Below are 27,445 nucleotides of genomic sequence, written 5' to 3'. Positions count from 1 at the left end.
GTTAGAGTCTCTTTTGTTCAGATGGCCATTGCCTGCCACTCGTGTGCGCGAATGTTACTTGCCACTTATCAGTCCACTCCTGGATATTGTCCAGGTCTTGCTGCATTTCTACACAGACTGCTTCAGTATCTGAGGAGTCGCGAATGGTACTGAACATTGTGCAATCATCAGCGAACATCCCACTTCTGACCTTATGATTGAAGGAAGGTCATTGATGAAGCAGCTGAAGATGGTTGGGCCTAGGACATTACCTTAAAGAACTCCTGCAGTGATGTCCTGGAGCTGAGATAATTGACCTCCAACAACCACAACCATCTTCCTTTGCACTAGGTGTGACTCCCACCAGCAGAGAGTTTTCCCCCGATTCCCATTGACTTCAGTTTTGCTTGGGCCCCTTGATGCCAGACTCAATCAAATGCTGCCTTGATGTCAAGAGCAGTCACACTCACCTCACCTCTTGAGTTCAGCTCTTTTGTCCATGTTTGAACCAAGGAGGTTCCCCATGAGGTCAGGAGCTGAGTGGCCCTGGCAGAACCATCACTGAGCAGGTTATTGCTAAGCAAGTGCCACTTGATGGCACTGTTGATGACACCTTCCACCACTTTACTGATGATTGAGTGTAGACTGATCGGGCAGTAATTGGCCGGGTTGGACTTGTCCTGCTTTTTGTGTACAGGACATACCTGGGCAATTTTCCACATTGCCGGGTAGATGCCAGTATTGTAGCTATACTGGAACAGCTGGGCTAGGGGCGCGGCAAGTTCTGGAGCACAGGTCTTCAGTACTATTGCCAGAATATTGTCAGGGCCCATAGCGTTTGCAGTCGTTTCTTGATATCACACGGAGTGAATCGAATTGGCTGAAGTCTGGCATCCGTGATTCAGGAGGAAGTCGAGATGGATCATCAACTCGGCACTTCTGACTGAAGATTGTTGCAAATGCTTCAGCCTTCTCTTTTGCACTGACGTGCTGGGCTCCCCCATCATTGAGGATGCTACTCCTAAGTTTTGCGTTTCTTCATGAGGAGTGCAAGAAGCACTAATTCAGAAACCTTACAAAAATGATGAAAACAATGTCAATGGGTTTGCCAAGTTAAAATATTCCATCATCTTATGTAAGGCCACAAATGACTAGAGCCCAGCTTCTTCATTTCTGCTTGCATTTCAGTATGCATGTTTGAAACGCCCTAAGAATCACCTGAAAACCACTGATTGCCCAGTGACTTTTGGGTTCACCACAATTGTGTTCTGGAACACAGATATTCTGAGTGCCTCAAACAGAATCCTATTCACCAGTAGGGCAATCACAGAGTAATTTGATGCTTCCTAGCTTGCCAAGACCATAACTCTTTCTACTCCCTTCTTGCCTATAGCAGCTTTCAATAATATTGTATGGTTGTCACCGACATTTGCCACCTTATCTTTAACTCGATCGTGCAGTGTGGTCTGCAACCTCACACTGCATTAATTAAGACTCTTCTATCTGTGTAACACAATCCACTGGCACTGAAAGAGTTACAAAAAGCTGACACATTTATCTTTCTCAAAGGTTTGAATCAGGCAAAATACAAGGACATAAAACACAAATGCTCTCATACTGCTTTAAGTCTCCGGAGGATTACTGATGCTTTTATTGGTCATAAGTCATAATTTTAGTTAAAGAATGTATGAGTGATACCTGTGTTATAATTTGCTGAGAAGGTTGGGAAGTTTTAAGGCAGATTTCTCAAGGTCATATTGAGTAAGAATAAATGCGCTTAGCTAGGGCTGATGAAATAATCGCTGAACAATAAAATAATAGAAGCTTGCAATGTGCTTTCTGCTGACATATAGGGTTCCGGTTATATTTTTTCTTGTAAATGTAAGATAGAAGTCGTAGTTTAAAAATGATGGATTATGTAATACACTGGGAAAAAAAAACTTCTTTTGCTGCTTTGCATTTTGTGAGTCTACTTGAGGGTATGGCATGATGCAGTTTGCCACCAGTTCTGGATTCATCTTGACCTGAAAACACAACTTGACCTAAAAAGATTAGATTTATTTGCATTTGGAATTGTCCATATGCCTGACTGAAATTCAAGGCAAGTTTCTAATTTACTCCACAAACTCTAGAGGAAGAGGAGTTGTATTTGAATTTGTTTCTGTGTACTTGACTCATCACTTGACACCCTTTTAATGACAAGTAAAGAAAGCAACTCCCCCCTCCCCCCCACCCCCCTTCCCCCTCCCTCTCCCCCTTCTCCACCCCCCTCCCTCCAGTCCAGATACTCTCCTCATAAATCTCCTCTGTATCCTCTCTAATGCAATTACATCTTTCCTATAGTGTAGTGACCAGAACTGCACACAATACTCCAACTGTAGACTAACCAGTGTTTTATACAGTTCCAGCATAACCTCCCTGCTCTTATATCTGTGCCTCAACTAATAAAGGTAAGTATTTCGTATGCGTGCTTGACGCTCTTATCTACCTGTCCAGCCATCTTCAGGATCTATGAACATGTACCGCATGGTCCCTATGTTCCTCTACACTTCAGCGTCCCACCATATATTGTGTATTCCCCAACAGCATTACCTCACACATCTCCGGATTGAACTCTGTTTGCCACTGATCCGCCCACCTAACTAGTCAATTGATATGTTCCTGCAGTCTACAGTTTTCATTGTCAACCATATGGCCAAAAAGCAAGGATCCAATACTGACTGCTACAGAACCCCAATGGAAACAGCCTTCCAGTCATAAAAACACCCATCGATCCTTTGTTTCCTGCCTCAGAGCCAATTTTGGATCCAACTTGCCATTTTTGTCATGGATCCCACGGGCTTTTACTTTCATGACCAGTCTTCCGTGTGGGACCTTATCAAAAGCCTTGCTACAATCCATATAGACTTCTTCTTTTTTCTTTTGGGCCTCCTTATCTCGAGAGACAATGGATACGCGCCTGGAGGTGGTCAGTGGTTTGTGAAGCAGCGCCTGGAGTGGCTATAAAGGCCAATTCTGGAGTGACAGGCTCTTCCACAGGTGCTGCAGAGAAATTTGTTTGTTGGGGCTGTTGCACAGTTGGCTCTCCCCTTGCGCCTCTGTCTTTTTTCCTGCCAACTACTAAGTCTCTTCGACTCGCCACAATTTAGCCCTGTCTTTATGGCTGCCCGCCAGCTCTGGCGAATGCTGGCAACTGACTCCCACGACTTGTGATCAATGTCACACGATTTCATGTCACGTTTGCAGACGTCTTTATAACGGAGACATGGACGGCCGGTGGGTCTGATACCAGTGGCGAGCTCGCTGTACAATGTGTCTTTGGGGATCCTGCCATCTTCCATGCGGCTCACATGGCCAAGCCATCTCAAGCGCCGCTGACTCAGTAGTGTGTATAAGCTGGGGGTGTTGGCCGCTTCAAGGACTTCTGTGTTGGAGATATAGTCCTGCCACCTGATGCCAAGTATTCTCCGAAGGCAGCGAAGATGGAATGAATTGAGACGTCGCTCTTGGCTGGCATACGTTGTCCAGGCCTCGCTGCCGTAGAGCAAGGTACTGAGGATACAGGCCTGATACACTCGGACTTTTGTGTTCCGTGTCAGTGCGCCATTTTCCCACACTCTCTTGGCCAGTCTGGACATAGCAGTGGAAGCCTTACCCATGCGCTTGTTGATTTCTGCATCTAGAGACAGGTTACTGGTGATAGTTGAGCCTAGGTAGGTGAACTCTTGAACCACTTCCAGAGCGTGGTCGCCAATATTGATGGATGGAGCATTTCTGACATCCTGCCCCATGATGTTCGTTTTCTTGAGGCTGATGGTTAGGCCAAATTCATTGCAGGCAGACGCAAACCTGTCGATGAGACTCTGCAGGCATTCTTCAGTGTGAGATGTTAAAGCAGCATCGTCAGCAAAGAGGAGTTCTCTGATGAGGACTTTCCGTACTTTGGACTTCGCTCTTAGACGGGCAAGGTTGAACAACCTGCCCCCTGATCTTGTGTGGAGGAAAATTCCTTCTTCAGAGGATTTGAACGCATGTGAAAGCAGCAGGGAGAAGAAAATCCCAAAAAGTGTGGGTGCGAGAACACAGCCCTGTTTCACACCACTCAGGATAGGAAAGGGCTCTGATGAGGAGCCACCATGTTGAATTGTGCCTTTCATATTGTCATGGAATGAGGTGATGATACTTAGTAGCTTTGGTGGACATCCGATCTTTTCTAGTAGTCTGAAGAGACCACGTCTGCTGACGAGGTCAAAGGCTTTGGTGAGATCAATGAAAGCAATGTAGAGGGGCATCTGTTGTTCACGGCATTTCTCCTGTATCTGACGAAGGGAGAACAGCATGTCAATAGTCGATCTCTCTGCACGAAAGCCACACTGTGCCTCAGGGTAGACGCGCTCGGCCAGCTTCTGGAGCCTGTTCAGAGCGACTCGAGCAAAGACTTTCCCCACTATGCTGAGCAGGGAGATTCCACGGTAGTTGTTGCAGTCACCGCGGTCACCTTTGTTTTTATAGAGGGTGATGATGTTGGCATCGCGCATGTCCTGGGGTACTGCTCCCTCGTCCCAGCACAGGCATAGCAGTTCATGTAGTGCTGAGAGTATAGCAGGCTTGGCACTCTTGATTATTTCAGGGGTAATGCTGTCCTTCCCAGGGGCTTTTCCGCTGGCTAGGGAATCAATGGCATCACTGAGTTCCGATTTGGTTGGCTGTATGTCCAGCTCATCCATGACTGGTAGAGGCTGGGCTGCATTGAGGGCAGTCTCAGTGACAGCATTCTCCCTGGAGTACAGTTCTAGGTAGTGCTCAACCCAGCGGTCCATCTGTTTGCGTTGGTCAGTGATTATGTCCCCCGATTTAGATTTGAGGGGGGTGATCTTCTTGATGGTTGGCCCAAGAGCTCTCTTCATGCCATCATACATTCCTCTGATGTTTCCAGTGTCTGAGGCCAGCTGAATATGACTGCATAGGTGTTGCCAGTAGTCGTTTGCGCAACGCCTAGCTGTTCTTTGTGCAGTACTTCTGGCTGCTTTAAGTGCTGCGGATGTTAAATCGCTGGGGGCTTTCTTGTAGTTCAAAAGTGCAATGCGCTTAGCGGCTATGACAGGTTCCAGCTCTTCATTATGAGATTGAAACCAGTCTGCATTTCTCTTCGCACTTTTGCCGTAGGTGGTCAAAGCTGACTCATAGATGGCGTCTCTGATGTGGGCCCACTTGGTCTCAGCATCCCCTGTGGGAGTGTTTTGAAGGGCTGTTACAAGTGAATTTAGAAATTTTTGTAACAGCTGTGGGTGAGAAATTCTGCTATATAGACTACATCAAATGTATTACCCTCATCGACCCTCCTTGTTACCTCCTCAAAAAATCCTATCATGTTAGTCATAAACGACTAAAGGAAATCATCTTAAATCTTCTCAAATGCAATTAGGGTTGGGCAATAAATGCTGACCTTACCAGTGATGCCCACATCCCAAGAATGAATTTTAAAAAACTTCAATTAGATCACCCCTTACTCTTCTAGATTCAGGGGAATACAGGCCTAGTCTGTTCAACCTGACCTCATAAATGCACCCTTTTAGTCCCCGTATAACTTCTGATGAATCTGTTCTGCACCTCCTCCAAGGCCAAATTAGCCTTCCTTGGATGTCATAACGAAAGCTGTCTGCAGTACTCCAGATATTGTCTAACCAGAGATTTATACAACTGTAGCATAACTTGCACCCCTTTATATTCCAGCCCTCTTGAGATAAAGGCTGATAATCCCCTCTTAGTTGTCTCTGCTGTAGTGGAAATAGTCCCAGTATCTCAAGTCTGTATTACATCTTTGAGCTTGCGCTCTATGCCTCTCTTTAGCAAACTGAAAATGCTGTTTGCCATTATTATTGGTGTTTTCCTACCCACCTGCACTTCTATATTTGAAGCAGAAATTTCAGGAGAAAAAGCTGTAACACTCCATGTATCTTTAAAGTTTATTTGCTAATGGTGCAGTTTGGATTGTTCTTGTACATTTAGGATAAAAATGCCCCCCTCCCTAAAAATAAGTCGTTGATATTTTTATTTCATATCCATTTGTCTTATTTTGGAGTGGAGGTGTTTACTGTGTTCTCCTTTAGATTCTGTAAACTGCTGCACACCTCTCTCCACAGCTCGTTGTGAGGGTTGAATTGGAAAATGATGCTCTGTACAGGCACCAAAATGTTACATATTTTTATTACTAGCTTTCAAACTAATTTAAATCTGTTGCTGGGTGATTTACCACAATGTTAACATTTGTGTATATAGTCTATAAATAGATGTGGAGATTACAGATTGAGCCTGACTGGTAATAGGAACCCATTCCCTGTTTTACACTTGCCAAACAAATACTGTTTACATAAGCTTTCATGGTGCTAGTTTAGGCTTCTTTTCTGTGCTCAATTCCATTTAGAATTTTGTCGTAGTGGAATGAGGTTAAAGCTCGTGGATTAGGATCTTGCTTTAATGTTCAACATTGTGTTTTCGTGCAATAAATGCAAGTATATGTGTAATGGAAATTATATCTGGACATGAAGCTAAACTCACAAGTGAGCTGTGTAGCATATCTTCAATTTTTTTTTATATCATCCACTAGAAATTATAACACAAATTACTATCAGCTCAAAAGCAAATTTTGATTAACAATGGCCAAAGCGTGTAACTGCATCACTAGGGGAACAAAAGATCTTCAAGAAGAATATTGTTTTTGCCACTTGATACACCCCCCCCCCCCCCCCACATAATGTAATCACACATTGATTTATTACGGAATAAAACATGGCTCCAGTGAATTCTGATGTATTACGTTTTTTTGTAATGATATTTCTGTTTTTATATTTGAACAAATGAGTAATGATGAAGAAACGTTGATCAATGACCTCTCAGAATCTGTGATGAAATGAATTGCTTAGTAGGATAGTGAATAGCAATTCTGTAAGCTGACTTTTGAATTGATGGTCTTCATTCTTTCAACCAGAGTAAGTTTCAACATCGGTCATAAATAAAAACAGAAAATGCTGGAAATACTCAGCAGGACAGGCAGCATCTAACCTGAAAGGTTAATTCTGTTTCTTTCTCCACAGATGCTGCTGGACCTGCTGAGTGTTTCCAGCATTTTCTGTTTTTAATTTCAGATTTCCGGCATCCGCAGTATTTTGCTTTTGCATAAGCTTAACATTGAGAACTCCAGAATGAAAGTTCTGATCAGTGCTGATCCAATACGAATGCTGTACAAAATGTTCTACTCTGCAATTTTAAAAAAACCCTTAAAATAAACTGATTAAGGGCTGTGTTAAAAAAGCACAGAGATGATTTGATCTTGTGTGCATCAAACATTGATCATGATATCTGTCAGAGTTTCTCTTACCCCCGTTTTCTTACCTGCTATCTTGGCCCCAGCAGTTGAGGCCTTACTGGCAGATGGTTAACAACTATCTGCCATCCTCATCTGACCAAATGGCAATTTTTTTAAATTCTTTCATGGGATGTGAGTGTCACTGGCTGGGCCAGCAAAGCCCACATCCCATGAAAGAATAAAAAAAATTCTTCATCTGTGAGGCAGATAATAATTGTCAGTGGGTAATTTGAATGTGAGGGGTAAAATTCTGATTAGGAATGGGGACCGTGGCTGATTTATTTCCTCTTTAACTTAGATCAACGGAGACCTAAGGGATTTCTATAGTTCACCTGAATAAGTAGACAGGACCTTAGTTTAAAGTGCCAGCTGAAAGATTGATGATTGAAAATAGTTGTGAATCAGTGTACTGATAACAAATGTTCTGGGCCTTGAGAATGGCCATGTATAGCTTCACACTTCTCAGATTGTAAGTATTCCACTACCGGGACCCAAAGCAGGACTCGAGCCGGTGGATGGGTGGGTGGGTGGAGGATCCTGGGCGCCATTTTACTGGCAGCAGCCAATTAAAAGGCCGCCACCGGAACTGCCATCCAATAGAAGACGGCAGCTCGTCTCCCAGATCCGCTGGCCCAATTAAAGGGCCTGCAGCACTGCAGCCTTAGCAGTGCCACCATTAGTGGTGGCCAGTGCTGAGTCTGCACGAAGCAGGAGAGGGCGTCTCCGTGTTGAGGTGCCCTCAAAGACAAGATAAGTTTTTTTCCTTACTGTGCTGGGGCCAGGCAGGAAGGCTCTGGCAATTAGGAGGCGGGGGTGATAAGAGCACATTCCAGCGGCAGTGCTGTAGCTGCGGGGGCACCCATTGCCGCCAGGGACCCCTCTGTGAGCCATGTTGTTCGTATCAAAATGAATCAATTCACACTTCTACGCACAGAGCTTCATCTGCCATTTGTCTGCCCATTCCACCAACTTGTCTATGTCCTTTTGAAGTTCCACGCTATCTTCCTCACAGTTCGCAATGCTTCCAAGTTTCGTATCATCCACAAATTTTGAAATTGTGCCCTGTACACCAAGGTCTAGGTCATTAATATATATCAGGAAAAGCAAGGGTCCCAACACTGACCCTTGGGCAACTCCACTGCAAACCTTCTTCTAGACCTTAAAACATCCATTAATCACTACTCTTTGTTTCCTATCACTCAGCCAATTTTGTATCCATGTTGCTACTGTCCCTTTTATTCTGTGAGCTACATCTTTGCTCACAAGTCTGTTGTGCAGTATTGTATCAAATGCCTTTTGGAAGTCCATGTACACCGCATCAACAGCATTACCCTCATCAAACTTCTAACTAATAGTCCAGAATCTGTTTTTGGGCTGTTATTTGGGGCAGTGGGTTATCACACAATTCTTTCATCTCTGGGACCTAGGCTTGAATCCTGATCAGATTCTTGCAGTGAACAACTCCTTATCTGCTGGCTGAAATGTCTCTTACCTGAAATGAGTTTGTACCATCATAATCCAGTTCTAGGTGGTTGTGCAACACAAAAGTAAGTCTGTCCCTAATAAGCATTCACACTCAGATAAGCCACTGGCTTGAATTTGGAAATTAAAACCATCAGACTAATGCAATGAAGTTTGAGATAGTACAGCAGGAACTTTACCTTTTTATTTGTGGTCAGGATGCATTTATTGCCCATCCCTAATTGCACTGAGAAGGTGGTGGGTCATTTTCTTAAACCACTGCAGTCTTTGTGCTAGTATTATTCCCACAGTAGTCTTATTTTCACCCAGCAAACATCTGAAAGTTAGGGTAATATCTGATTTGGAAGGGAACTTGGAGGTGACGATGTTCCTGTAATCTTGTTGCTCTTGATCTAGGCAGCAGAGGCTGTGAGACTGGGAGGTGCTGTCAGACTAAGTTGGGTGAGTTGATGTGCATCTTGTAGATAGTACACATTGGAACCACAGTGTAACAGTGGTGCATGGGGCAGATATTGAGTTCACAGGCCAGGGCATTGATAAAAATGGACTACTTTGTCTTGGATGGTGTTGAGTGTTGCAGCTGCACCTATCTAGTCACACTCTGACAAGCCTTGTGGATGGTGCAGAAGCATTTAGGGGTCAGTAGGTGAACTTCTCATTGAAGAGTGCCATTCTCTGCTCTGCTCTTTTAGCTGTGGTTTTGATATGGCTCCTTACCTCCACTACCAACCATCTCTCCCCTTTCCCTACTATCCTGACCTCCAACAACGTGCAAGAAGTTTCTTTATTAGCAAGATTCAATGGTTCTATTTGGTTGATTCTGCTGCTTTTCCTCCTTTTCCTTATTTACCAAGCCAACCCTCTTAAGCCAGATCCCCTAACCCATGCCCTGCACATCCATTCTTTCTCTAAGCTCTCATCAACAAGATCCACCCTTGACGGCATTCCCACGAATGAGCTGATTAGCCAACTCCCCTTCCTGCCCTCCAATCTAGCTGCATTGTAAATTATTTCTTGTCCTCCTTTACAAAGCCATCATCATCACCCCCCTCCTGAATAACCCACCCTCAGATCCTTTGTCCTTGCAAAGTACTTTGGTCCTTGAACCCTAGCCTTATACGATCCTTCTTTCTCCATTCCATCGACTGTTGGTGTTAGAACTTTCAGCTCCCACAAACACTACTCTCTAGTACTCCTCTGAAACTTGCTACTCACTCCATGTAACACCTTTTGAAAACCTACAATGATGCCTTGGGTCGCCTCTTCAAGCTCCTTTTATGCTCTGTCTCTATTTCTGTTGTCTGTGCAACACTTTGAGATGTTTCTTGATCTTGAAGAGGCTATAAAAAGGCCAAGGTAGTTGTAGTTGCTATAGTAGCAGTAGTAGTAAAATCTTATGTGAAATGAGTTTGATCAAACTTAACCCAGGCCATAATGTCCAGGAGTCCATATTAATTGCAAGGCTACGGACCAGATACTGGAAGGTGGGATTAGAATGGGGGCTAGTTTTCTAAACTGGCGCAGACACGATGGGCTGAATGGCCTCTTTCTGTGCCGTAACTTTTCTATGGTTCTAATTAGTATGAACATGGTGCTGAAATATGTCAAAGAGATCTTATGCTAGAGAAATGTTGCAGTAGATAGCTTTCGTCTGAGGTTGGAGCTCAAGTCACTCAGTTAAAGGTGCTATATAAATGCAAATTGATGTTGAATGTTCTCCCGTGTTCATATGCCCTGCCTTGATGACAATGAAAATTGTCCCCTTCCACAAAAATAACACTGCATATGTGCACAATAGCTTTTTTTTATGCTACATACCTTATTTAACTAGTCCCCATGTAGTGGATGAATTGTGAAAACACCTGTGCACAACAGATTACTGAAGAAAGACAATAGTAGTTATGTTGTTTTAGCATGTTGCATGTTCTTTTAATAACCATCACCAACTTTAGGGCTCTGACCCGAATTGGGTTTTGCATATTCAGAATTTTAGGCAGCTATGAAAAATACTTAAGTTTTGTCAACAGGGAATATTTGGAGCTGACAGGTTAAGGGGAAATGGCTATCATCACATTCACTTGCTTCTGCCACTGAGCTCTCCTGAATGTAGTATTATTCCTCTTTTGACTCTGTTACATGAGTGCAGATGATTAAAGAATTTAGCTTAACATGGGTTTTAAAAATGCACATGTGATGGTCTCATATTATTAAATGGCTACAGTTAGCTCTGATCAGAGTATATCATCCCCATTGCATTTTAGCAAATGCCATTCAGAGGATTTCATCCCAAAGTGCTTGGGTAGAGACTGTAGTCAAAGATAGGAATGAAATTTGAGGTTATTAACACATAAATCTAATGTTCCTTTGTAATAATAAATGAGATAATAGAAAATGAGCAATAACCTTATAAGAGCCTCTTTCACTGTTTTCTTGCCTACAGGCAACGCAGTCGTTGATGCTGTGCCTTTTAAGATTTGAATTTATAGCTCTTTTATATATTTGTTGTCTGTGCTGCTCGAGTCTTCTCTTTCAGCTATCCTAGCTAACTCGCTTTTAACCAACGTTGTTTTGGCAGGGAGAGCTCTTCTCACTTAAAAACGTACTCTGAAGCTTTCTGTATCCTACAGAGAGAAATATCTGCAGACATTCAACATTTCCGATATTTTGTGATCTTGCATTTTAGCAGACTTTGACTTGTGTTCCAGTTTTCTGAACCAAATCAATATATATGTGCCCTGCCTTGTTTAAAGAGTATCGCTGTGCACGATGTTCTCCTACCTTGCTCATTACGAATAGGGTGGAAATTTCAATGCAGGAAACTGCATTTATTTTAATGACCATACACTGGAATAACCCAAAAGTCATCTCCTGCTTCATTATCATTATGTAAATCTGCAATTTCTGTTGTATACAGCAAAGGTCTCTTTGCCGAGTATTTTTAAAAATTGGATTGCACCGGGTATCCACTGTCTTTTTAAACAGACAAGTATTTTACTTGCATAGCTCAAAAATCATTAACAAACACTGCCGTCCACAGGCCGTGCTTCATATGCTGACATGCAGCGCCTTTTGTGAGACAGTTACTCTGCGATAGATCTTCTGTAATTACTGCGACACTGAGCATTGAAGTTGGAATTAGAGTATGTCTGGGCAAAAGTGTTTATTTTACTGGGGGAAGCTCTATACGATCTTTGCTATGTTGTACAAGATCAGTTAGCATGCACACTTAATAGGCAAACAAAGACTCTCAGATTTTTTCTGACGGTTCAAAGTAAAACAAAATAATAACCTCTTTATTAAAAGACAGAGGAAACAGTAATTAAGCAAAAATTACATTTATTAGGAGTGCAGGTTAATATCACTGCTGGGTTTCTCTTGTACTTATGCCATGCAATCAATTCTGCACAGGTGATAGTTCTTCCTTCACCTCCATTGCACACAAGAATGTTGTACAGTTTTGGTTACCTTATTTAAAGAGGGAGATACTTACATTGGAAGCAGTTCAGAGAAGGTTCACTCAGCTGATTCCTGGGATGAGGGGTTTGATTTATGAGACAAGATTGAGTAGGTTGGGCTCATTGGAGTTTAGAAGATTGAGAGGTGATCTTATTGTATAAGCTTCTGAGGGGGGTTGGCAGGGTAGATGCTGAGAAGGTGTTTCCACTTGTGGGGAATCTAGAACTGGGGGACACAATTTCAAATTAAGGGGTCTCCTTTAAGATGGCAATGAGGAGGAATTTCTTCTCTCAGAGGGTAGTTAGTGTTTGGAATTCTCTTCCCCAGAGAACACTGGAGGCTGCTTCATTGAATATATTCAAGACTGAGTTAGACAGATTTATGATTGACAAGATAGTCAATGGTTGTGGGAGCGGGAAGAGGAGTTAAGGCCACAGTCAGATCAGCCATGATCTTATTGATTGACGGAGCAGGCTTGAGGAGCCGAATGGCCTCCTCCTGCTCCTATTTCTTTAGTTCTTATTTCCTTATGTTGACTGACATCATTTAACTTGCGACATGGGATTACCTCAGACAGTAGTAACTCCGTTCTATGTTACCTAAATGACTTGATTGACCTCACTGCTGTCAGAGACGCTGAAACCCTGCATAGTAATGGTGCCTACTGGACAGACTCTGTGACACCTGGCTGCTGGGCCAGTCCATCGTTTTAAGTTTAAGTTTAATCACATGGAGGTTGAGCTGTCAACTATCTGTACAGGACAACCCTGCATTTCTGACATCTCAGTGCAAACATGACGATGCACTAACTGTGCATGCACTAGAGTTGCTCATCTGGAGGGTTGCTTTAAAGTCACATTTCTGACTTCTGAACAACTGTGCACTTACAATTTTTCATGTTCCACGGTCGCTGGGTCCATCTGCAGTATAAATGCGGCAAAATAGGCACAGGAAAACAGCGTTATTTTACACAACTACTCATAAAAGGCGTATTAGGTAAAAGATTCAAAGCATTTCTACATCAAAGACCATATAAGACCTGATATATGGTGTTTGCAATTTTCCTCACTTGGTTGATAAGATTCTGATTTGCTGTCTTTACACACGTATTTTCTGAATGTGAGACGGCTGCACAGATTGACCATAATAAAAAAAGAAAGAAGCTTTTGTTATTGACATTGGCTGTACTGCCATGGCAACAGCTAGGTTGCCAGGATACCAAGGTAGTTTCAGATCACATGACTATTTACAATTGGGTGGTCCTGGGAAGAGATCCAGGCCCCTTTTGTAATGATCCAAATCTTTATTGGTTCACTAACTTTTTATGCATTGGTAGCATAAAATTGGTAAGAGCACAACATTTGATAAAACTCGAGATCTGATCTCATTTACCAGCACATTATCAAGTATATGTTTATTTTTAAATGATTAAGTAAAGACTGCATTATTTGTTTAAAAACATTTACATTCTGTACTTAGTTAACTTACAACTGAAGCTTTTCTTGGTGTAAACAGTTAGTAGAGGAAGTCACTAGGTGGCACTATTGCTCCTATGATGTAAATGCGTCGTGGGTCAAAGCTGGTCTCAGTAGGATTAGTAACAGCGACTTCCCTCCAGTTATTATCCTAGTTTGGGATTAGACCTTGGGGAAGCAGGGACAATAGAGGATGCTGGGAGCAAAGAAAAACTTTAAATATGAAGGAAACAGAATAAGAGCCTCAGAGGCACATATTTAAAAAGGGAAAGATGTGCCAGGGTTGGACTGAGGGATAGAGCGATCAAGGCACTCTGCTAAAAATTCCATCCAGGGACAGTAATGAGCCACTGAACTGTTTTCATCTGGGCTAGAAGCATAGAGACAATTAGAGAAGGACAGAGATGGGAGAATAGAGAATAAATGGGGCCGATAGGCAAACATCTGGTGAGGGGTGAACGATGCGATCGTGCCCACCCAATGTCCTCACGGAGAAGCCAGAGTTATTTTGATGCTCGGGCTACATTAGCATTTAATAAAAAGCAAAATATTATGGATGCTGGAAATCTGAAATAAAAACAAAAATGATGGAAATACTCAGCAGGTCTGGCAGCATCTGTGGAGAGAGAAACAGAGTTAACGTTTCAGGTCAGAGCTCTGATGAAAGGTCACAGACCTGAAATGATGGGCTGGATTGTACGTTGGGTGGACAGGAGCTGGCCACCGAATTAAATGTCGGTGGCAAACCCACTTCCGCCTAGCCTGGGGATCTGACCTGCATTTTATAGATGCCTGGGCTTTAAATGTTCCGAGGCGGGACTTCCGCCTACTTAGAGTTGTGGAGGTTGGATCACTGAAAGTATTTAAAGAGGAGGTAGATAGATTTTTGAAGTATCGAGGAGTTGAGGGCTATGAGGAGCTGGCACAAAAGAGGAGTTAAGGTCTGGGGCAGATCAGCCATGATCCTATTGAATGGCAGGGCAGGCTTGAGGGACCGAATGGCCTACTCCTGCTCCTATTTCTTATGTTCTTATTCTATTATGAGGGAAGAAGTCCCGTCTCATTGAGCTGCTGGCCAATCAGCAGGCCGACAGCTCTTAGTCCCAGCAGCGGTGGCCACTGCTGGGACTGCAGCCCAGCTGAGGACATGGAGCCAAGAGTCCAGTTAAATTTGAGTTGCTTGGCCAGGGGTAATTGTTCGGGCCCCAGCGAGGCAAGGGTGGTCGTTTGGGGGTAAGGGGGCGTCTTGGGTCCTGGGGGTGGTTGGGGAAGCAGGGGTGCGGCCCTCAATCGGGCCCCCTGTGCCCGATTGTCAGGGCCCACCCCCTGGGCGTGGTGAGGCTGCCAGCTTTTCCGTGGTTTCAAGTAAATTCCGTGTGGAGGCGGACAAAGGCCCTTAAATGGCAACTTAAGGGCCTTGATTGGCCTGGGGCAGGTGGCCCGTTTCTCGCCCCCCAGCCCCCGCCCTACATAAAGTGGGGCGGAGGCAGGAGTGGGTCGGAAGGCCTCCCGGAGCCTCCTGCTCCAATTTACGTTACCCCACCACACACCACCCCCCCCCCCCGCCAACATCCAGCTCGTTGGGGTGGCGTAAAATTACGGCCGGTAACTCTGTTTCTCTCTCCACAGATGCTGCCTGATCTGCTGAGTATTTCCAACATTTTTTTATTTTTACTTCATTAGCATCTGATTGATGAGCTACAATCACTGAACCAGAAGCTCGTCGGCAGCTTGTTGTTCAGGTCAGGGAGAATTCAGTGGCTGCCCCTGGGAAAAAGCTGGAGTTGAAAGGTGTGGGGAGAGACACTAGTAGGGGGCAGATAATCATGGAAGTGGAGCAGGGAAGGACTGGCAGTGAGTAGTATGATTTTGTTCCAAGCCAGGAGAAGCTTTTATGTTCCTCCTGGCCTCTCAAAAATAATTTAAAGCAATAATTTTGTGAGTGGCCTGCAACTGTTATGTGAAGATCACTGATTAGTCTGCTTTACACCTAGTATCCCATGGGCCCTTCATTGGTAACTCAGTGGTGCAGTGGTTAGCACCGCTGCCTCACAGCTCCAGCGACCCAGGTTCAATTCTGGGTACTGTCTGTGTGGAGTTTGCAAATTATCCCTGTGTCTGCGTGGGTTTCCTCCAGGTGCTCCGGTTTCCTCCCGCATGCCAAAGACTTGCAGGTTGATAGGTAAATTGGCCATTATAAATTGCCCCTAGTATAGGTAGGTGGTACGGAAATATAGGGACAGGTGGGGATGTGGTAGGAATATGGAATTAGTGTAGGATTAGTATAAGTGGGTGGTTGATGGTCGGCACAGACTCGAGGGGCCGAAGGGCCTGTTTCAGTGCTGTATCTCTAAACTGATTCTTATTTATTATGCTGCCTCTAATACAGCACAAGTTTACCTAATTGAAGTATTCTGAATGTAAGAGCTTAAAAAAAAGTTGCAGCTACTATCTCTAAACAGTATTTGAGAGGAATATAAGATGGCAGTTTATAATTGGTTTCCAAGATAAACTTAGCTCTGGGTTGTGTTCAGGTTTAGGTTGTATAATTGCACCAAATTTCCCTACACTTTACTATAGATGTTCGATTTAATTCTTGATTGAGTGCTGATGTGTTCTAGTAAAAATCAATCCCATATAAGGCATGTTATCTAATCAAAAAGCAAAATACTGCAGATGCTGGAAATCTGAAATAAAAACAAGAAATGCTGGAAATACTCAGCAGGTCTGGCAGGATCCGTGGAGAGAGAAGCAGAGTTACCGTTTCAGGTCAGTGATGATGAAGGGTCACTGACCTGAAATGTTAACTCTGCTTCTCTCTCCACGGATGCTACCAGACCTGCTGAGTATTTCCAGCATTTCTTGTTTTTATTTCATGTTATCGAATTACTTTGTTGCAAAGTACTCTTTTATGATGCAATAACATAGGACCAGTATCAACTCCGTTATGCTGTCTAAGGAAGCCAGCAGGCACATGGAAGAAATAGTTTTTTTTGTAATTTTATCTCTCACTCTGTTAAAGCTGTTGACAGCTTAATGACATACAGTACTACAGGTGTCTGTTGCCCTATGGTACCTCGCTCAAGTATCCATTCCTCCTGTAAGAGTTGTACGTGTTGAACTATTTAACTATGGAGGGCATCACATCCCAATATTTGCACACTGTCAGTCTTTACTGGGAAAATCATGTGCAGGGAGCTTGCCCGATTATGTCTCCTCTTCCCTCTCCTGTCTGACTAAAGGGTACTGAGCCCACTTATCACCACCAACACACTGGTTGAGATTAACTACCTTTGTATAGGATTGCACCTGGAATCTTTCTGATCTGTAAGGGGTAAACTTGCAGAGTGCAATTATTCAGATATGATATGCTTCAGAGCTGGTATCCTGATGAACGGCTTGACCGGAATCATTTATCTGTTAGATGCTAATAAATCTGCTGTTAAATTCCCAGCATTTTCGGTTTGTATTAAAGAAATTCTTTGCTTTTTTCAAAGACATTTTTTTTCTTGGCCTGAAAGATTGAGAAAATATTTATAGCTTGTAGGTTCCATCACCAGTACAGATCTTTTTTGTTTAATAGTGTTGGGTTAAAAATGTTAAGAGTTCAGCAGTAAACAGCCTTGTAACATTCTACAGGTTTGAGTAACTGTTGAACGTTGCATGTATTAGATTCCAAGTTGAAAATGGCACCAGGCCCCTCCCTCCATGTAAGGGAAGTAAAAACAGGTAAGTTACTATTTTTATGACTTTGAATTGTTAGGGCTTGAATAAGAAAACATTTCAAAGGGACCAAAAATGGCTATTGATATTAAAAAACAATGAATGTTAAGTCTTGCTGTGGTAATCTAATTAATGTATTCTTGCATCTTTGAAACGGATGAATGCTCTTTAACACTCATTTGCCACGACTACCTTCAGGATCTGCAGTGGCAAGTGATAGTAATGCTTGTGGTTGCCCTTGGAGAACTCAGCAATTTTCTCAAGGCAAGCACTGGAGGCTGTAAAGAAAGTGTCCTTGCTGAAACTGATCCCTTCTCCCTCGTAAAACAAATTGCTTTACCAAATCCTCTCTTGTGTCGGTAGAAGAAAATAAATGTTTACAACGTATTAATAAATTAGCTTAGGTGGAGGCTACAAATCTACCATTTATACCTTTTCTGTTGCTACGCAAAGTGAAGTTTCTTTTCTATGCATGTCCATTACCCTTGCCATTGCAGCTTCACTGCTGATGCCCTGTGCTTCTGTGATTATTTTCTCTCTCCGTTCTGTAGCACCGAAATAAATAAATTGTGTGCGCGGTTTGGGGGATGGCAGGGTGGATGAGGCTGACTTTTCTGAAATTAAATGTGATTTTTTTTTTTGAAAAGCCTACCTAACCTGTATAAAGCTCTTTGCTGAAGTATTTTCAGGCTTAGTAAACCCAAATGTTATCTTCAGGCTGGCTCATTTGAGTGATTTAAATCTTCTTTTTCACCTTCTTTGTGGTGCAATTCGTTGCATGTGAATAACGGATAGTGAAATGCAGATGCTATAAAGGCTGACAAAGAAAACAGAAAGAGGAAGTAAATTGCCAATAAATATTTGAATGCCGACAAGGAAAGCAATCGCCAGTAGATGCCGGTATTGAGATTCTTTTATCAATAGCTTTCATATGCCTTCATCAACCCTGGTCTGTGAAGCATGAAATTTTGAGCTTAATTTTGTAAAAGATTTTTTTTAAAATCAACTGCGCTGTTATCTTTACTTTTTTAAGCTATTACCAATGCTTTATCCTGCAGGCCTACTTAACATTGTTGGTTACGGAGGCCATCTATAAGTAATTCTTAAAGCTGGCAGCTCCGCGGTTCATAGAGTGTAGCAGAATTGGCACACCTAAGTGCTAAGAGGACACTGGATGGTGGCCAAGAAACAGAAGCAACAATGAATGTATTAGAAAATACTGGGGGAAGAAAGACCAAGCTCGCAAGAAAGCAGATAATGGAGAGTTCATTGAAATATACTGTTAGACAAATAAATAAGGAGCCAAAGGGGTAGGAGATGGGGGGCAAAGCTTAGCAAAAAAAGGCATTATCAAGAGCAAAGTAAAATAATAATGACATGCTAGAAGATCACGACAGAGAAGCCAATGTGCTGGTCAGAATGTCAATAAAGACTAGAACTAAGCAGGCACCAACTTTGGCTTCAGAATTAAGTTGCAGCCATTTTGGAGTAAATTTCTTTTGCTGTTTGGCTCCCTGGCATGTTATGTTGCTGTTAGTTGCCTGCAATTTCATTGTAGCAACTGGAGCTGAGAATATAATTGACATCTCAGTGTAGAGAGGTGTCGGGCAAATTACTACTAGCTTTCTGAGTGCCTTCAGCTCTGAAAGAAAGAGGAGATTGGCTCCAGGAATTAAAACTGTTTGGCATTTTGAAGCTAGTGAAAATTTAAGTGGGAACCAAAAAGGCTGCAGATTGCCAATGAGAAACCAGAGGCAATTTCAATTGATAGGGAACGGAACGATTAAGAATGAAATGAAGTAAAAAGGGGATTATAAGATGGAGAAAGGAAAAGGAAGAAGACAAAAAAGTGTGGAAAAAAACATAGAGAATGAACACAGCAATGCACAGATAGATTTAACCCTTTCCATCTCAAAGGGGCTGAAATTATCTCATGTTTAGGAAGTTATGTGAAATTCCTGTACTTGAAAACAGATAAAGAGAAAACAGTCAGGATTTTGTTACTAGACCTTTGTGAGGAGGTGGAGTTTGAAATATGAAAATATTTTTTAACTGTGTAAAAAAATAAAATTAGAAAAAATAAAGTTTTCAAATATATAGCTAAGATTGATCGATCAACATTTTATCTGTTTTAAAATAAAGCATTGACAAATGTATATGCATATTGATATATTTTCTCTGCTAATATCAACAAATACCCCTTATTTATGAATTAAGAATTAGTCCCTTTCTCAACTAAAAAATAAAGACCCAAATTTTACCCTTTCACTTCCCTTTCCTGTCAGGTACATCTGTTATACAACTTATTTATTATTGTCGTTATGTTTTTTTTTTCTGGAGAGATGTAGACACTTGAATTCTGTGGTACAGAATTATCAATAGAAATGACCCATACACTGCAGCAAGATACTACTATCTGCTCTGCTTTGGCTGTTAACTGCAGTGTTTCAGGTGGCACACACAGAAAGGCGATGAGTGTGTGCTCAATCTAACGGATACATATCTGTGTTTAGTTTTAATTATTAACCTATTGCAGACATGGAAAATAAGAGTGATCTAGGCTTTGTCGTACAGTGCTCACCCTGCAGGAAATGCAGGGTTTTAGGTTACATACCCAAAGAGAATTGATCACTGCAATAAATTGAGGGGAAAATTAAATAACACACTGAAGGATTGAGGAGCATTTTTCTTAATCGTTGCCACATATATATGTTGGTATGCTGTTACTCTCGACTCTGATGCTGTAAATAACATTTTTTTAAATATTTATTTAAATCAGGGTAGTTTACAAAATTGATTAACTTACATCATTGACGAGCCTTGAACTCCCTCTTATTCCCAGATCTTACAGGTGGATTTAATATCATAAGAAACTGGTGAGAAGAGTTACATATACATTTTTTTTCCTTTTACAAATTTCAAATGACAGTCGGACAGAGGATGGTTTGAAAGGTTTTAAAGACGCATTGAAGCTTAAATATTGTTTGGATTTTTGAAAGACCCCAGTGCAGGGTTTGTTTGAATCAGTACAGTGTAATTAATTCATTCCTACTCAGTATTGTAAAGTGGTCCTTTTATGCGTGCTAGTCTCTGGCTGCAGTATGTCCACTAGTACTGTTGTATTTCCAGTGGGACGGAAAATTACACTTCACATTCCCTGGCTGGCTGTTGATGACACGAACATGATCCGTAATCATTAATGATCACCAGCGCCCCTTCAATGTGATTGGGTTTGTAGTCCACGTAGTATTCCTGTGTGGACATGGCAGCCATCTGATGCATCGTTTGTTGCTGTTTCTGCTTGCGACGCTGTGTCACAAAGCACTGCCTCAAGTGCCTCAGGCCAGCAGGAAAACACTTCCATGAGACATAGAGCACCAGCACCACTATCAGAAAGGAGAAAAGCAACGCCATGGTGCCAGTGATTACTTTGTGAACCTGAATGGTATTTTCCTGTTGATCGTGAGAAAGCACACTGGTGGCAGTGATTAAATCAGTGCTTCTTACTCCCGTTGTATCCTGTGTGGCATAGATGCTGAAAGCATCTCTGATTGCAGTCATACCTTGGTCTGTTTCTGCCACATTGGTCATATCTGAAATGGTCACTGTGCTTGTGACCAGGTCATCACATATGTGAAAGCCATGCACGGCATCTAGAACCTCCTCACCCTGGGTATGCACAGGGCTGGCACACAACAGGCTGCCTTCATGATGACCCTTAAAACTGCTCAACCAGGTGGCCAAAGCACATATATTCCGACTGCATTCCCAGCTGTTTCCAGAAAGGCTGATACTAGTTAGAGATTTCCAGGAATCCAGAATTGTTTGCTCGATGGTGGTTAGGCGGTTTGAATGCAGTTGAAGTATCTTGAGATTAGGCACTACTTCAAAGGCATAAGATTCAATAAACTCAATCTCATTCCCAGAGAGGTCTAATTTTTCTAGATGGTTCCAAGTCCACTCCAAAGAATTCACTACAATACTAACTTTATTCCATTGCATGTAGAGGGTTCTCAGAGAAAGTAGTCGTGGGAAGTGAGCAAAGTTTACTTTAACCAAATCATTGTGCTCCAGATGGAGTTCAGTTAGCTTCAACAAACCTGCGAACGCATTCCGTGCAAGGCTTTGCAGTTGATTATATCCTACATCCAGAAACTCCAGGCTGCGGCAGTCCTGGAATATTCGAACCGGGATGTACTTGAGTGCATTTGATCTCAAGTGCAGCGTTTGCAGCTTGCGCAGCCCGTGGAACAGATCGGGCTCCAGAGACTGCAGGTTGTTGAAGGACAGCTGCACATGGCGCAGGTTTGGCATGGGCCTGAAAGTGGAGTTGGGCAGCTGGGTGATTTTGTTGGAGCTGAGCACCAGCTCCTTGAGCCGGCGCAGACCGCGGAAAGCAGTCCCGTCCACCGAGTAGATGTGGTTGTGATCGAGGTAGAGCCAGGTGAGCTGCAGCAGGCCGGCGAACTGCTCAGCGTGGAGCTCCGACAGGCTGTTGTAGCGAAGGGACAGACCCAGGAGACCGGACAGGTTCCGCGGCATTTCGCCCAGGCTCTGGGACTCGCAGTAAAGCAGCTTTCCATCGCAGCGGCACTGGGCGGCACACACACTCTCAGCAGCGGGGAGCATTTCTAACAACAAGCCGAGCACACACACAAGCGACGCTGAAGGCTTTCTCAGGAGCCACTGGAGACTGAGAGCCACAAGAAGGAAATCCATGAGCGAGAGTTAGACCTCCAATCCCTTCTTGCCGTTGTCTTGTTCTTTTTCTTCCTCCTTTTGAATTTATATTGATAAATCTTCCCAGTCGCCAAACTTTTTTTTACATCATTCTCTTTTGGGGTTTTTTTGGAGCTGACAACTGGGATTTTTTTCTGACTCGGGCAGGTGGATCTCCTGCCTCAGTGACATCCAGGGTGGAGGATGAGGGAGTTTGAAAGAAAGGAGAAAAAAAAAAGAAAATCTGAGCATCAATTGATCTTTTTCATTGTAGAGGCTGCAAGGAGACACGAGATTGCTTTAATGAAAGGATTCAAACGAAAATAATCTTACCCATCCTTTTCCGCACAGTGACAGGCTCCATTCAGTCACCCGTTTTTGTGTCCACACTAGTTAGACAGTAAAAAATAAAGGGACCCAGTGTGGGCGAATCCAGTCTTTTTTTCCTCCTCTTTCCACAAACTAGCTGGCTCACAGTTGTGCCTCCTCGGCAAAAAATCAGGGCAGAGCCAGGGCTCCCCAAGTCGGGGCTCAATTACTTGTGCAAGTTTCTTGGGTTTTTTTTTTATACGTTTGCTGCCTTTTTTTTTGTAACCTTCTCTCTCGTTTCTTCTTGCAGCCGGTACTGTTGCTCAGAAACCTTCCCAAACTCTTTTTCTCCCCCCCCTCCCCCCCTCTCCCTCTGTTAATGAATCGTTCAGATCCGTCAGTCTGAATTACCGTCCCATGATTTGAAATGACCACTGACCAGTGTGACCTTTAATCGGTGGGGACAGCTAATGATGTCTGTGTCCACTGACTGACCAGCCACCGAGCAACAACGGCCGTGCACCGCTCCACTTTCTCTTGTTAAGGTGCTGCTCGGAGCAAGATGGATCGCGGAGCAAGGCTAGCCTCCCTTTAACAGAGCACTGCACTGCGAGAGCAAGCAGACGTGCTGAGTGTTGACAGAATGTCGTAAGCCACTCATGATCGTTCAGACTTCCCAGTGGTATATCAAACATGGGCAGATTGAAAGGGGTGGGCATAAAGTAGGGCTTTAATGAAGCAGCAAGCGAATAGCATTTTTTTTTGTCCACAGACATACAGACCGCATTGTATATTTCCTATAGGTGGAGAAATTTAAAATATACTCCAGTAGCACGCGGAGTGGTAGAGAGAATTCGGCTTTGCAAGAAGCAGCTGTTGCAGAGAGGTGAAAAAAAAAACCTCCAATTGATGGGGAATATGCATGGGCTAGGATTCATGAATGTAACATTCTGCATAAGTAAGGATGTTTATGCAAAGTGCAGTATACAGATGTATCCTGCACTTTAAATCATGCACATCCTTTGACTTTTTCCAATTCAGACTCAGCTAATATTTTTAATCCCGGATTAACCCCTTCATGCAAGGTAGTGAATACTGCTGACAGTTTAACAATATTATATTGGTCCGGAATTTGCGGTTGTAATGAACGGTAAATTGCCAGAAGGCGCCATCATTTACTGTGCAAAAGTGACAGCAACTTCTGGCAGTTGAAGGCAGGAATCCAGAAGTTGGTACCTGTGATAGCCTTTCCTGCACAGGGGGCATTGTTGCAATATTCTTGTTGTGAAAACCATTAATGTTAAGCTTTATTGAATGAGGTGTAAGTGAGTTCTCAATAGTGAACTAAGCCAAAATTAGCGATGAACAATCTCTCTGGCTCTGAAAAAAATGAATTTTGCATATGTGGAGTGTCATTCACTCAGAATTCCATTTTAAAATACCATGATTTAAAAAAAAATAAGTTTATGATATTTCAGCTTCTACCTTAATCCTAAGTGTATGGCCCAATCTTTATTTTGCTTTCAATAAAATGATTAAAAATTGAATTATAATCCATGCTTCTTAACTTCCTGGTTTGCTGTCTGTGAGAATACTTCAATCTGATTGGCTGCTCAGCCTGCTTGATGACTTCCCTATTCTTGGATGCCACCCATAGCTCTACATTGATAGCTCTACATTGATAGTCACATCGGTATAGGGGACATCGATGCTATAGAGCCTGCTAAATCTTTGTGGGCAGCTTTGTTTGAGATCATTAGCAAGCGCATCCCTTCACTGCCAACTGTAAAATCTGGGCCAATAACTGCCTAACTGTCCCTTCCTGGCACATTATGCTGGTTCACTCTGCATGAATGTGAACTGAGAAGCACTGTGCTGATAATGGCAGAAATTGTCAAACCTTGCTGCAAGTAGATAGGCACCAACAGCCCATTTGGAAAAATACTCAATACATCCCATCGCTGACCATAAAATTATATTTTCTCAAGCCATTCAAACAAAATCTATTCTAAAGACTGCCTCAAGGGAAGCTTCTTAATGTGGATCCTCTGCTAACTAAGGAGCCAAAAAACAAGTCTGTCCACATGTACATCAGAAGGCTTTCTAATGGGATGGAATGAACAAAAACAGTAGCTGACTTGACTCACTCAGTTTATAATGTCACCTCAGTTATGGACGGCTATTGCTGTGAAAATCCTCAAAATGAAATAAACAACCAAAATTTAGCTAATGGGTGGACTGAGTACAGAATGCTAAACTTTAAATAATAAAATCTCTCAACAGGAAAGAACAACAATTAAAATGTTCATACTTGTTCAGATTATTTGTATCGTCAGTTTTCTCTTCGTCTGTCTTGAAGTGGTTAATTTATTCACTTTCACAGGTGCTCAGCAGCTACCTAGTACTTCAAGCAAGTGGCCATGAGCCTAGATACAAGTATTGGCAGGCCATTCGGCCATGGGTTTCATATACACTCACTGCACATTAAAGGTCACCAATGGCAATGAGGAGCAGGAGCCTTTGCTGCATTTTTAAACAAAAAATATTTTCTTAAGTTTTATGAAATGTTTTATTTCATATTGTTTTTTTGTTCCCCAAATATACTGATGTGTGCAATATGTTGTTATGTCTGTTCCCTCCTCTCTTTCATGCAGGAACATGCACATAAAATTAAGATACATTCTTGGCAGAAAGAGCAGATGGAGTTTAATTGGAACGTCTAATGCAGGTGGGAGGTTTACAGTAAATGGCAGAACCCTTAGGAGTATTGACAGGCAGAGAGATCTGGGCGTACAGGTCCACAGGTCACTGAAAGTGGCAACGCAGGTGGATAAGGTAGTCAAGAAGGCATACGGCATCTTGCCTTCATCGGTCGGGGCATAGAGTATAAAAATTGGCAAGTCACGCTGCAGCTGTACAGAACTTTAGTTAGGCCACACTTAGAATATTGCGTGCAATTCTGGTCGCCACACTACCAGAAGGACGTGGAGGCTTTGGAGAGGGTACAGAAGAGGTTTACTAGGATGTTGCCTGGTCTGGAGGGCATTAGCTATGAGGAGAGGTTGGATAAACACGGATTGTTTTCACTGGAACGACAGAGGTGGAGGGGCAACCTGATAGAGGTTTACAAAGTTATGAGCGGCATGGACAGAATGGATAGTCAGAAGCTTTTTCCCAGGGTGGAAGAGTCAGTTACTAGGGGACATAGGTTTAAGGTGAGAGGGGCAAAGTTTAGAGGGGATGTGCGAGGCAAGTTCTTTACACAGAGGGTGGTGAGTGCCTGGAACTTGCTGCCGGGGGAGGTGGTGGAAGCAGGTACGATAGCGACGTTTAAGAGACATCTTAACAAATACATGAATAGGATGTGAATAGAGGGATACGGTCCCCGGAAGTGCAGAAGGTTTTAGGCAGGCATCAAGATCGGCACAGGCTTGGAGGGCCGAATGGCCTGTTCCTGTGCTGTACTGCTTTGTTTTGTTCTATTTTTTTGGTAGCACTCATGTCTCTGAGTTTGAAGCTTGTGAGTTCAAGCCCCACTCCAGATAATTGAGCACAAAATGTAGGCTGACACTTCAGTGGAGTACTGAGAGAGCTCTGCAGCATTTCACATGAGATGCCAAACTGAGTCTGCCCTCCATCTGGATTTAAAAGATTACATGGCAGCATCCAAAGAAGTTCAGAGGAGTTCTACCCATTATTTATCCCTCAACCAACATAACTAAAACAGATTACCTGTTCATTATTTCATTGCTGTGTGTAGGACCTTGCACTGTGCAAATTGGCTGCAGTGCCTCCCTCAATTACAACAGTGACTACACTTCAAAAGTACTTTACCTCCTGTGAAGTGTTTCCAGACTGTTTCCTAAGGTTGTAAAAGGCACTACATAAATGCAAGATGTTCTTTCCTTTCTCCATCCATCCATTATCCGTCCAGAATAAAGACCAGTGAATACAAAACTCCAGAAAAGGTAATATTGCCTCCAAAGTATCATTTTGCCCACAGCAGTTTGGCTAAAAATAACAATCTAGGTGCTCGAGAGTTGTTTTTGTCCTGTTTACAGGCTGTTGAGCTTTTTTCTTCTGATAGCTCAGACAAAATCAAGCTCCAGCCTTCCCTTTTTAATTCAAGCTGAAACTTGGGGTTACACTTTTGTGTGTCTGCTTTGATCATGTGAGAATTATGAGCTCTCTGCCTGCTCGATGAACTCCATGTGAGGTCTGAGCAATTTTCATGATTAATGATTTTAGAAAGCTGCTGTTGCTGCATGAGTGCTGATGGGCAGCTCACCAATGAGGGGAATGGTGGGGTGTGGGGGGCGGGGGGTGGGGGGTGTGAAATCTGTGGCTCCTCTGTGTAGTTGAAGCGATGGGGAGTGTGTATGAGGGAAACGAGGAAACTGAGAGACTGACAGTGGGTGGGAATTTTGTCCTCCTGCCCTCACAAACATCCTACAGATGGTATAGGATGCCAAATTTTCCACTTAAGTTGTCTCCTGCCTGTTTTGAATGGAGCATTTTTTTCCTGTTTCCCAATCCACTCCAAAATGGCGGAAGCCTGGGTGTCGACGAGAACAGGGCGCTAAGTGCAGCGCTGTGATTTTTGTCCCTCTACTGCCCCATTTATGTCCAAAAATATATGGGAAAACTGGAACCAGTGTCTTTAATTGCCTGGGTTTACCCCAGTTCATGCACCAAATATATCCAAGGGAACAATGCTGCGAACATACAAATTAGGAGCAGGAGTAGGCCACTCAGCCCTTTGAGCCTGCTCCACCATTCAATAAGTTCATGGCTGAACTGATTTCTCCACATTACCACCTACCCCCTATAACTTTCCACCCCCTTGCTTATCAGGAATCTATCTACCTCTGCCTTAAAAATATTCAAAGACTCTGCTTCCGCCACCTTTTGAGGAAGAGAATTCCAAAGACTCACG

The 27,445-nt window shown here is 43.0% G+C and overlaps 2 protein-coding genes across 2 annotated transcripts in view; one reads left to right on the top strand and one right to left on the bottom strand.

Moving 5' to 3' along the window:
• ctnna2 (catenin (cadherin-associated protein), alpha 2) overlaps positions 1–27,445 on the top strand; it is a 1,561,189-nt gene that overhangs the window by 661,255 nt on the left and 872,489 nt on the right. The window lies entirely within an intron of this gene.
• On the bottom strand, positions 20,154–22,848 carry lrrtm1 (leucine rich repeat transmembrane neuronal 1). Its single transcript, XM_068028785.1, has 2 exons — positions 22,534–22,848; positions 20,154–22,377 (listed from the first exon to the last, which is right to left on the bottom strand). Exon 2 carries the CDS (start codon positions 22,198–22,200, stop codon positions 20,623–20,625), a length of 1,578 nt encoding a protein of 525 aa, XP_067884886.1. The 5' UTR covers positions 22,201–22,377; positions 22,534–22,848; the 3' UTR covers positions 20,154–20,622.

The sequence above is a fragment of the Heterodontus francisci genome, chromosome 1 (genome assembly GCF_036365525.1).
Source record: "Heterodontus francisci isolate sHetFra1 chromosome 1, sHetFra1.hap1, whole genome shotgun sequence".
Lineage (NCBI taxonomy): Eukaryota > Metazoa > Chordata > Chondrichthyes > Heterodontiformes > Heterodontidae > Heterodontus > Heterodontus francisci.
The sequence above is the reverse complement of the archived record's forward strand: the minus strand, read 5'-3'. Positions and strand labels throughout refer to the sequence as shown.